General features: G+C 45.7%; 1 protein-coding gene across 1 annotated transcript in view; it reads left to right on the top strand.

Annotated features, from left to right (window-relative positions):
* LOC115319483 (Down syndrome cell adhesion molecule homolog) overlaps positions 1-12,456 on the top strand; it is a 194,265-nt gene that overhangs the window by 179,378 nt on the left and 2,431 nt on the right. The window contains exons 20-22 of the mRNA XM_040213140.1: positions 4,613-4,798; positions 5,898-6,064; positions 11,227-11,302. Coding sequence (XP_040069074.1) covers positions 4,613-4,798; positions 5,898-6,064; positions 11,227-11,302 — 429 coding nt within the window. The remainder of the gene's footprint in view (positions 1-4,612; positions 4,799-5,897; positions 6,065-11,226; positions 11,303-12,456) is intronic.

Raw genomic sequence — 12,456 nt, 5'->3', positions numbered from 1 at the left:
AGATGAATGGATGAATACGACTAAACCCTTTAAATCGGGGGGGGGGGGGGGGGGGGGGCGGTTTGCGCAACCTAGCCAAAGGTTCCAGCTGCGGCACTTGGAGGGAGGTGCGGGGGCTCCAGGGTTCCTCCAGATGGCGCCGTGTACTCGCTCCGTTCTTAGCTCCGCCTACCCTACCGAAAAATCCGGTATAACTTTTCGCTATCCGGATTATGGAACCGGAAATTTATCTGGATTCTATCTGGACTCTAACTGGATTTTAGCTTTTCATAAATTATTCCTTTGTCTGCAATCTGGATTTCGGGTTTCCAGAAACAAATTTCTGGTTCCATAATCCGGATAGTGAAATGTTATACCGGATTTTTCGGTAGGGTAGAGTTCCTGTATAGGCTTCCTATGGGAGCCAGGGTTGCGCGTCTGTTTTCCACATGCCGCCGCGACGCTATTCGCCGAGATCCGATCATGTAAGGAGCAGACTCAAATGCCGTGCAGGAAAGTAGACGTTGCGCGTGCCCCGACGTACTTTGCCCTGCTTTTGAGCGCGCCGCGCGCCTCCAACGCGCGGCGCCGCTATTCGCCGAATTCAATCATGTGAGGAGCAGGCTCAACATGCCGTGCAGGAAAGACGGCGCTACGGGGATGAACGCTCAACTCGGGCTCCCGTAGTGAGCCTATACAGAAACTCTAGCTCCGCCTGAAGTCCCTGACACATTTTTTTTGCAAGTAACGACAACCAATACAAGGGACAAAACAAATTCCGCTGGAACAAAATGGCGACATTCAATTCAAACCTCTGCTGTGCGCCGCCATCACTTCCTAAAAACTGCACCGTCACGCAATCGGCGCTTAATAATGCCGCTCGCTACTTGTAGCAAGCTCTTATCTCGGGACTTTAGCTCAGCCATTTTCGTTGCATTGGAGCCCGAGAGTACTTCCAATATTCTACTGACGGATTAGTAGAAACAAACTGGGACAGGCAATTCCTCAACTTCCACCGGCCCTGCGGCGTTTATTTGATCATTTATTTGTTCCTGGTATATTTGACGAGTGCTACAGAACCAATGCTAAGGAAGACACCAGACTTGGTAACGCTGCCTCTTGGAGGGTATCCTGTCAAATAAAGCTCAAGTGACCAAGTGAAGATGAGTACAGTTCTCACGTTTTGTGGTGTCGAGCTTTCGCTTGTTTTGCGTGCTGTTCTGTTTGCATCGTGTGATATCTGGTCGCCGCTTTTGTGGTTTGGAGTCAAGCCCATACAGACAAGACACCGATAAATGTTGATATTGTGTGGGCAAAATATACGCTCACACAGTTCATTTAAGAAACACTAGTGCGGTGGAATATAATCATCCGGTGCACCAAAAAGGATAGTAATATTCAGTACCCGTCGCTTGCTAGCGAGAGTAAAATACGTAGATGTGCCGACACTGTGCACGCTTGCGCTAACATTGTCGAATTGTGCACGCTCCCTAGCCGGAGAAATACGCGAGTCGCTTTCTGATATATTTCTAAAAAAAAAGAGTGAAAAAGAAAACTTCGTACCGGTTTCTTTTAGCACCCTTTACTGCTAGGAGCAAGTAGAAGGTACTTGTGAAGTTTAGCGGCTATTAGCGCCGCGGTATTTCGGTGGCGGCCTTTTGTGGTTTCCGTCTGGGGCATCCAGACAAGGATTTACCTCGTCATCAAAGGTAACGAATTCCAAGGTGTATGTAAAAAAAAACATAATGGAAGCTTACATTAATCGCATTATTAAACCAACGGCGCCCAAGTCGACAGTCTGATATTGCTCTTATTTCCATCAACGATAAAAAAGATGTATCAAACATAGTAAAAGACGATCTACCGTAAATGCGACCACAGCGACGCTTGTGGCTGGGCACCACACAGGGTGGAGAATAAAATCAGACTGATTTAAATCGTGATTTAATTCATTAATCATTAATTCATCACACCTGTTCTGATGATCTGAATCAAACCTTTCCCGCAAGAAAAAAACATCCCAAACATATCTCTTTCTTTAGCGCTTGGCTATTATTTGATTCTCTCTATATGTATTTGCCTTGTATTTAAATAAAATAATTATCGAGCAAACAGATTTATGGCAAGCTGAACACAAACAAAAAGCTGCGCTCTTCGGAGCAAATCACAGCGATCCTCCTTTCTACCTTCCACTTAGTTGGACAGCTGCTTGATGTTCTGTTACAAGCAAATCATAATCCGAAAGAAAATAAATAAAGAAGCGTAAAGTCCTATAGCAAGCAAATGACAATGCCAAAAAAAAAAAAAGATATTAAAGCGTTTCCACTAACAAAGCATGTAGAGATTATCTTGTACGGCGGGGATCATTTAAAAAAGTTGTAATTTAAAAATGTACTTGAAGCTATTAATACTTTCTTCCGCATTGTTTTTTTTTGTGATCCCGCAAATTTCAATTAATTTTTAAATATTAAAAATACATCTAGTGACTTTACAGTGATAAAAATCAGAATTATCTCATTTAAAACAAATGCATCTGATTTATTGTACCTTAAAGAAAAACAGCATGCTTTCTTTCCACCCTGGCACCACCGTATTGAACAGCGTGCGTGGTGACGAAATTGAAGGCTTTCTTGATCGTAAAATAAGGTGCTGTTGTGTGCGACACCCTTCATTTTTGAAGGGTGTAAAAACTATGCGGGAAAGAGGGCTACCGCAATGCAGCGCGAAGAACCGAAATTACTCCCCTGTCAATTGCGGCTATAACAGAGGTTATTCTGCGACTACATCGAATAAGTATTGCTTATTACAATAAGCAATACTAATAAGTTGTAATAAGTACAAAGTTGTTATAAGTATTGCTTATTACAACTTTGTAATATGATCGTTGACCTTCCAGAACATATACTTTATGTTAAATAATGACGAGGGCAAAGCAACATACGTGTTTGTAACCTTGGATATTGCGGAAGCTCACGTGCCAGTCTGTATATTTAGATCGTTGAGTCTTCGCATTATGTCACAATTCAGTGCAGACCTGCTACACGAGCCGAGTGCAACGTTGACTGAGCGTTTGTTGGGCGTTCCAAATCGTGCACAGAGGCTATCTTCCGTTTTTGACGCGTGTGTCATGTGGTGTTCTCCTAGCTCAGTCCCTTGTTCTCATGTTTCTGTATACGGATAGTATAGTTCCTGTTCTTGTTTTAACGTCCTTGTGCTCTACTGAGTGAGCATCCGTGAGAAAAGCTATCCAGAGATGAGCACCCTTGAGAAACTTCGCAATGGCATTAGGACGGGCGTGCTTTCAGGGGGGTCGGCAGGCTTGTGTGCAAACGATTCATTCATGCGTGAAGCAAGCAAGTTGATGTGTAAGCCCTGCGCGCCGACAGTCATTCTCATTTGCGAATGTACAATCAAAGCAACGTACGCTAAGTGTCGATTAGATACACGCGGCGTACGCAGTGCAGCGTATTTTATTATCCAACCGATCATGCATTCTCAATGTGCCCGCACGTTAACGATTGTAACGGCACGCGTTGAAGAAAAGAAGTTAACCTCGAAATGTTACGATCTGGTTCTCTAAAGTACTCTTGATTTGAACGTGTGTACATTGGCAAATTTAGAAGTCGTCCCCTCGCTTCAATAACAAAGTTGTGAGTAATTGCCATAGAAAACTACTCGCAAGGTCAATATAAAGTCGTCTTCCACGAGCCTTGGAACAGCGAATTTCGCGGCCCTTGATGTCGCTCGACGGGTTCGCCAAAAACTCCCGATAGGACGACCAGCCATCTTTTTTTCTTTTTTTTTATTTTGCTTCCGCTGGACGTTTGACACAAAATAAGTATTTACAGGTGGAAGTTACACTTATATTTTACTTGTTTCCAAACCCAGCGGCGTAGCTAACCCTAAACAACACTTGCCGCGAATCGAAGCTTTAACTACAGCTCTGGAGGTTGGAATGTGGTTTCTTTTCCCGTGATGCATTGCGTCGAGCTGAGTGGATACCTCGTAGAAAGGGGTGGAGCAGTCAACAGAGCCTAGATTCCGGACTCGTGCGTGTTGCTTCATTGCGTCTGTGTTTATGGTATATGTGCATGTGACGTCAGAGCTGTATGTGGTGCGTTTTGCTTGTCAAATCGTTGCCCGTAAAACATACTTTTCGGCCCGCTAAAATTGCCAGCGCCTTATTTAAAAAAAATTTCGTCAGCTAATAGTTTAAAAATAGGGTGTTAGTTCTAAAATAGCGTTATTTAGTCAGGCCTAATACCCTATGTTTAAAGTTTTCACACAGGGACGCCTCACAAAATTCTGCAGGCTGCTTTTTGTGAGATTTATTAGCAGTGTCACCGCGGCTTTAAGGTGTTATCCGTGCTGATTTACACCGTTAAGGGTGAAACTTTTTGGCTTGTACACAGTGGCAGTTGACATCACACAACTAATACTCTGAAAAAGCGAAACCTTTAGCGAAACACCAACGGCCACTCTGACGCTTTCAGCAGGCTCCTCTTCTAGTACCATATACGTACACGTCATGATAGCGCTCAGGGAAATCATAGAGCGTGGCGACAAAAACTCTATTGAAGATCGTTTCTTCTGGAAGACCTTCCGGAGCTCACGAAATCTCCTCGTCCCGCAGCAGCCGACCAAGTGACGCCCCGGACCGAAGTGCACAGAGAGACGTCCTCGGTGGTGTCCGACGCCACCGTGGTCATCCCCGTAGTGGTGTCTATCCTCGTGGTGATTGCACTCCTAGTCGTCGTCTGCATGGTGGTCCGCAAGAAACATTCCTCCGGAAGTTCGCAGAGTGGTACGTACGCCAACGGTAAGACGCTCGCCGCGCTATACTGACTATAGTCCCACCCTCCTGCTACCCCTGCGTACTCCCCACTGTGAAGCCTGTTCATCTTGTTTGACCCGAGGTGACAGCACGAGGTCGCCATGCCACATCGCGCCCCTGCGTACCACGGTACTGTGGGTGTCTGTCATCGCGAAGCACGCGCCCATGCTAAGAAACGAGATTCTTATCTGAAATAAAAAAAATAGGAAGCTACATTGGTCCAGCTACAGTGAGTGTCACGTCACAGGAGACGCTATAAAACACTACAAACTATCGCAATCAGCTAGAATTTGGTCGCAGAAGTGACGATATCCAAGGTTTTACCACAAGTAACGGATGTCCGCTGAGGTACTGATTGTGACCATGCTAAGTCGACGACGGAGCCATAGGTGGTTGGCGCGATGGCCACTAAAGTAAAGAGCGAAGGTAGTGGCGTCGGTTGTTTCCACAGCGACCAAAACGGCAGTAACGGTGAGCCGCAAGAAAAACCGTGACTCTTAATAATTTAACGAATTAGGTGCGGCCTGCATTGCTTCTCATGTTGTGTAGGGCGAACAGTCGTCAAGGTAACTTTGTCATTATTGTCGAATCAGCGTGTTTCCTAGGTCATTCAAAACTCAACCTACACAACCGCTTGAAACTTAATGTGCATGTATCAACGCATGCTCGTTATACCCGAGCGTTGTTTGTTGAGCGGGCACAAGGCAAAGCCCGAACTGTTTTCGTCCGCAATATTTGTCGAGTGGCGACAGGGATGGTCGCTGGGTTCGCGAATAAAAGCACAGGGAACAATTATATCAGTGTTTCTAACACATCGATGAGAACTATACATACGGGCAGTTCTGATCGAACAGTTATTATCTCTGAATAGCCATTTAATCAATTTGTCTTCTGATGAATTTCTATTTTCTATCGCCGGTGTAGTTTCCTCACAATTGCCTGACTTCTCTGGTATGAAAAACAGCAGTCATTTTACGAGGGGCCTTTGACGTAACGCCAACATACAGTGTCTATACTGAACCCACCCGATACGTTTCCGCATGGTAAACACGGGGGGCGCTTGTTCCCTTCCGGCGTGGCGCAGGCAGTTCGCTGTACGGCACCCGAAAGAATGGCATGCAAGAGGCCATGCAGATGACGGACCTGGAGGGCAAGGTTGGGAAGGAGTGCTCCACCAGTGCCTTTTTCCCAGCTCCGTACGCCACCACCCACCTGGGCACCAGGGGCCCCGAGAAGAGGGCAGACCACCAGGTGACACAATTCCCCTAGAAGACCAGGCGTGCGCCTTCCCCCTATCCGTTCCCCCTCCCTCACCCAACTGTTTTTCACTATACCCGTTGTCACCTAAAGAACCGAAGGAAAAAAAGTCCGGCTCCTCGCGGAGCATTACTAATTTTCCATTTTACGAGGAGAATTAATATATATCTAGGTGCATTTTAGATTAGATATATGTTATCTAATCAAGACGTATACGTTTCAAACGCCAAAAGGATCGCTTCTTCCTCCAACAACCAAATCGTGTAAGAACTACTTCGCCCGGCGTATGAACAATGCGCAAAACGTCCTCTTTTCTTGAGGTGAAAACGAGTATAGTGGGTCAACGCAGCGCCGCCACGGCTCGCATATCAGCGTCGCCGCCATGCAGCGCGTCTCGCAGCGTCTGACAACGAGCGCCACCCTAGCGGGTGGCGTCGCCAAGGACGAACTCGTCTGCCCCTTTGCGACGACTCTCGTCAAGCTTCCGCGTGTTCGCCGCCTGGGGCGGGTATGGGACCGACTAACAATGATGCCCATGCACAGCCTTTTTGCCTCCTAGGTGCTATTGGCCGTAGTCACTGACGGGATGAGAACCGCAAGGATCGAGGTCCTTAAATTATCCCGCCTCCCGAGCCAGCATCCTATTATTCACTGGACAGCATATTCAAAGTCGCAGTTTAGAGAGCATGCTCAGAACGAGCTCACAATAACAGCCTGCTAAAACCGGCAAGCTTGACGGTGGGAATAGACCATTTGCTATATTACCCAAGCATCAAGGAGAAGGCAGGGATTGGTGTTCCACGCGCCACACGCGCACGCCTTCCACGTATGAAAGATTCGAAGTAAATTACCAAAATAAAGCGTTGACGAACGCGCGTGCAGGATGTCATTTGTTTTAGATATTTGCTTTAGAAAAGTTACTACTGCTGAGGCCAGCGCGTGCGGCGCGTGGAACACCAATCCCCGCATTCTCCTGGATGCTTGGGTAATATAACAATGGGTACACTCACCTTGTAGAACTGTTGAAGCTCGCGATCAGCACACGCTCAGAAGTCGCGCACACAGCCATAGCCGCCAGTGAATACTTTCTATACACGCTGTAAGGTAGCTGAGTATGGACGCCGCCATAACCGACCTTCAGTTTTTGTTTTCTCTTATTCCGTTCGCTTCACTTCATCATTGCCACATCAGGACGGGTTATTGGCACTTCAGGTACCACTGTGTTTGTTTTCCTCGGCATAGGCCTTTGTGGAGGCTCGTCAACGCCCGCTTCAGTGGCTCGGTATCTCGGTAGGACAAAAGAAGGTCGGCAATGGCGGCTCAATCTAGCGCGTGTCTTTAGCGTCTACACCTTCAATAGCGCTTTGGCGCCACGTGAACTTCGAGCATGCACGCGCAGCCGAAGGACCATGGAACGCGACGAGCGCTTGTTAGAGGCCGTGCTTTCGAAAGAGACACCCTGCAGATTTCATCGTCTCGATGACTATAAAAATGGATGCTTAGACCATAGAGTTATTATAATGTACGCTAGAGGTTCAGCTGGCGCTATACTCGGCGACAACTTTTCTTGGCAATGCAGAGGAAGTTGACGATAGCCCACGCACAGCCTTATCTAGCGCACAAAATTGGATAGAAAACACGTGCCTGTACCTTCCACTGCATTGCCAAGAAAAGTTGTCGCCGAATATAGTGTGTTGTTACAAATCGAAGCAGACAGCAGCCGGACGAAAATTTACTTCCGGTAACGCACTTCTACGGGGAAAAGCGGGTGCATTTTATTTTCTTTCTCTGCGCTCGATTGTTAAGAGAAAATATTACGAATGTTTAAAACGTAGTAAATAATTTGCAACATTCCTCAATCACGTAAATAAAAGTATTGGTCAGTTACAGCGTTCTTTTGTTAAATTCGTGTCATTGAACACAGAGCTAAACCAGCTTCACACGTACACATTTATGTGCACTGTCGGGCACTGTTAGCGCGAACGCGTCGTCGGAGCTTTTCTGCATGGGAGATTTACGTACCAAGCGAACGAAGGACGTCTGCATAGGCTAGAGAGACGGAAAGAACTACGCAGTAACACTGGATGAGTACATCCCTGTGCATGTAAACGATCAAAATAAAGTGAAGGTCAGGTTAAATATAGCCTAATTTTAAATAAATAAGTTTTGCTGTATTCTCTCCGCTCGTGCTCATGTGCGAATTATATATTCAAAAAATATATTTATTTGTGATTTATATTTATTTATACTTATATGCTTATTTTATATATTTTAAATAGAAGCCAGACAGCAAGTGCCCGATTAGAGCTGCCCGGTACAGAAAATAACGAAGAAGATACACCTTTCACAACCAACGTATTTTGTTCTCTGCGTTTTGAATGTTTTGAACCGCTCATGAACATGCGCGACGGGGTCATTTCCATATATCTGACAGGGCTGGCATATCAACAATATATAAGCGTCGCCGGAATGCTGGCGAAGCTTGAACCCAGTCTGCATTCCTTTCGATTGTTATTTTGCTCAGATTCGTCACTCGTGTTTACACACCTGTGGGACACAGGTTTGGGCCTGACATATATCGAAGTTTAATATCGTTCACTGATGAATAAAAAAACTAGCGATTACGCTTTCACGGTGCTAATAAAGGTGCATACAATTCGGTACGGCCCAAATGACAAAAGTGATCCATGTTATTATCCGGCAAAGAGAGAAAATGCACAATTCAATTTTCACCCTGGAAGTCGCGTAGACACGAGCACCAGCTGAACCTCTAGAATACATTATAATAACTCTATGGCTTAGACAATAGAACGTATGTCTGCTTTAAAAGGCGGACACTGAAGTCGGTGGCAGGTTAGGAGTAAAGTGGAAGCTCCTCCCACCTCTTTCCACTTTAGCAGAACGAACACTGGAGAGGATGTCGTTTCCTCTCCAGCGTTCGCTCAGCTAAAGTGGAAAGAGGTGGGAGGAGCTTCCACTTTACTCTTAACCGTCACCGAGTATAGACGCAATGAATGTGCCCGGAGTACCGTGATCCAAAGCATTCTCTGAGACTGAAAAATCGAACCAGTCGATTATTTTCCGATTCCAGCAATCTTGAAGACACAAGAGCGAAAAAAAAAGCTCGAGGTACACCTAAGCATTTCTTATGAATTGAGAATGCGAAAGCATGCAAGCCGCTCATCCGCTCCCTTTGTCGTCTGCTCGTCTGCTCCCTTTGTCGTCTGCTGCGTTCTAGAGCGCGCGCGCTTCGAGATCTCGGAGGCCATGGCGCAGCGGCCAATGGGAGCACCGTGGACACGCGCCAGCCAGTGGAACCGAAGGCGAATCGCTCCTGTCAAGCGTGTTTCACATGCAGCGGTTTTGGCCCTAGAGCGGCGCGATTTCTGCCGTCGCGGCGCTCTGGCCAGCACCAGCGGTTGAGCGGCACGAGCGCCGCGACGGCAGAAATCGCGCCGCTCTAGGGCCAAAATCGCTGCATGTGAAACACGCTTTAGGATCGCGGCGGAAACTAGAAGCCGTTTTCGCGCTACAAACTGATGACGTCAGCTCGCTCCATGAGACAGTTAATGCTTCCGCATTAATAAATGCCTATTAATTCTTTTGTGAAAACCAGGAAACATAGAATGTGAAGTGTGCTTTGAGTTGCGTCCAGTGATCATGGATGAGCTTATCTGTGCTCAGGAGTCACGCTAAATTACTCTAAATTTAGTGGACTTACTCGGAACTAAATTTAGCGGCGAAACATTTACTGTTAAATTTAGAGCGTTGTTATTTTGCGTCATGCTTTTTTTTAAATGTATATGAGCCCTAGGCATAATCTGTGAAAGGCATAAAAACGTGTGCGAAACGCTGGCGCGGGGGCTCTGGGCAGCTCCTGAATTACGACCGGTTACGAAGTGATAAGCATGTGCGTTGGAGATTTCTCTGTAAGGTATATATGTGTAAAGTATATATAACCCGTAATCTAGATGCCGAAAAAAACAATTCCGCTTGCATGCCGGCAAGCGTGCTAGCTACCCGATCAATTCTATTCGGTTCTACAAAGTTTCAATTTTGAAGCCATCGCTTGCAGCGCCACAAAGCGGGTTCAAAAGGAAGCTTTGACTCCCGGTGCTCTGGGAAGACTCATTAGCTCTGTACCACCATCAAAACCAATCAGGTCTTCATTTCTCTCGCGTGAGCCGCAAATGGCTGACTAAGTCATTTTTCTATAACATGACGAATCACCGGGATTCCTAAGTGAATGCTGTCACTTTTGATTGGCGCCGGCCCTTCTGGTCAGCCTGTCACGACTGGCCATAGAACAGACATGGTGACCGAACATGTTAGGACTGCGCAAGTTTCGCAGCATTAAGGCAAAGTGAAATTGCGCTGTAATTGTTGTGTGTGTGTGTGTGTTTATACAGCCTAAAACTTGTCTTCCAGCTATAGATGAGAAATTTAGCCAGTGCAGTACAACCGTTAGCCCGGAGTTTTTAACGTGCACACGACCGCACGCCAGTATGATGCTCATCTAGATCGAAACAGGGGTGGAGATTGAACCCAACATCCCCCTGTTCTGCAGCGCGAGATTTCCCTCCACGTGCTCCGAGCTGGTGTGCTCTAACCCACTCGGCCACCGATCCCCCAACTTGCACTGTAAAATTCCCTTTGCATGATTTTTTTTTTTTTTTAACTTGAGGTAATTGCAAAATTGTTCTGATCATTTTATTCCTAACAAGTATCATCGAACTGCCAGCGTAACCTCCATGAAAGCCACCCTATCATGGCCGAAACTTGCTTTAAGTCGAAAAATAGTTCGCTTGTGTCTCTTTCATAAGATATGCCATACTCATTCATTCATTCACGATCGATTGCCAAGTCATACATTTTATATTTCATCACGCATGAATCATATATGTAGACATTCCGAAATTCAACTAATACATTTGAGGAGTCGCTCATCCCGACAACATCTGTGGACTGAACCACCTAAGCACCAATAGCCACAACTGTCATTGATCATCTATCGAAAACTGCCGTCAATGGTCTATACTCTTCCTGCTGATTATCGAAGTGTGCTAACCCCCATAACCCACTGTAACGCCGATGGCACTGAGGATATTTTAAATGAATAAGTAAACTTGAAAACTGTGACATTTGTGTCTGTGCAGGACGAGCCTCTGTACGCTACGGTCAAACGAACACCGAGGCCTCCAAGGTCAGATGGTCATATCTACCAGTGTCCAGGTAAGCATATTCAAACTTGAATGTCCACTGCAAGCTCTGGGCCAACTCCGGCATCCAAAGGTTTCAATATCCGCCTGAGCAATTCTGTTCCCTTTTTCTTTCACCATGAACGTACCAATTACTAAGCATTAACTCAGTCGTTATTAACGTGGTTAGTCAGATCATTTATACAGGAAACTAGATGGTCACTTAGTTCAATGCCCAATAGCCGACTCGGACTATTGTGGAAGAGCAAGAAAGGATTGCTACAAAATATATTTTAAAAAATATTGACAGCTAGACAAGTAATTTTTTTTTTCTGAATTATTCAACTGTCCTTCAATTGACGTTTTAAAAGATTATTTCGCAAGTGCTCTGACATAGCTTTTCTAATATTTCTTGTGGTTTCTAAACTAAAGAAGTGTGGGCTCTGAAGGCCTGAGACTTTATTAAAGGATTCCTTTAAAAACTCCTCACTCAACAGACTGCAGATTTACTTCTAGTTTTTAATGCAACCGAACCTCCGGTTTCTTCATTGGTTTTATCTCAATTACACATTTCAGATATCCGCCTAAGAATGCATAATGAGTCGCTTTTCGCAATGGTTATTCGAGACCGAAGGAACTAAAAGGACGGAGAAACACAGGTCTCAATTCTATAATTCTAGTTATTTTTCTTAGTTCATAGAACTTATGAAGCGGCTACACCAGATCACCTCTCTTACTACTAGAACATTATTTTTATGCCAGTTACAGTGATGTTCCCTTCAGTACCACGTCTATAGTTGGATACAAGTTAAGATTACATAAAATAAACCCCACCACATACCAGCCACCGCATCGAATAGCTCCGCAGACCTAGAAGCAAAGCCGTTACTATATTATCTCAATTACGGAACTGCCTAGACGCCGCTTGCACAAGCAGTCCCCCCCCCCCCCCCCTGCTTTGACCCCACGGCTCGCCTACCGTCGTTCCACGCACCATCGTTTTGGGGGGACGGCTGACATATGGTAAATGCAGTGTGTACTATGTAATACGTTGTCTTTGATGCATAGCGTCTAGATGGCGTTTTACCGTATTATATGAACACAGTTTTGAAACGAAAATTTGATGGTGCTTCAAACGTCGGGAGGCGGACTGAAAAGATTCAAAGGACTGAAAGGTTGTGGAACTCC

Source organism: Ixodes scapularis, unplaced genomic scaffold, assembly GCF_016920785.2.
Source record: "Ixodes scapularis isolate PalLabHiFi unplaced genomic scaffold, ASM1692078v2 PGA_scaffold7__128_contigs__length_106722199, whole genome shotgun sequence".
NCBI lineage: Eukaryota > Metazoa > Arthropoda > Arachnida > Ixodida > Ixodidae > Ixodes > Ixodes scapularis.
The sequence above is the reverse complement of the archived record's forward strand: the minus strand, read 5'-3'. Positions and strand labels throughout refer to the sequence as shown.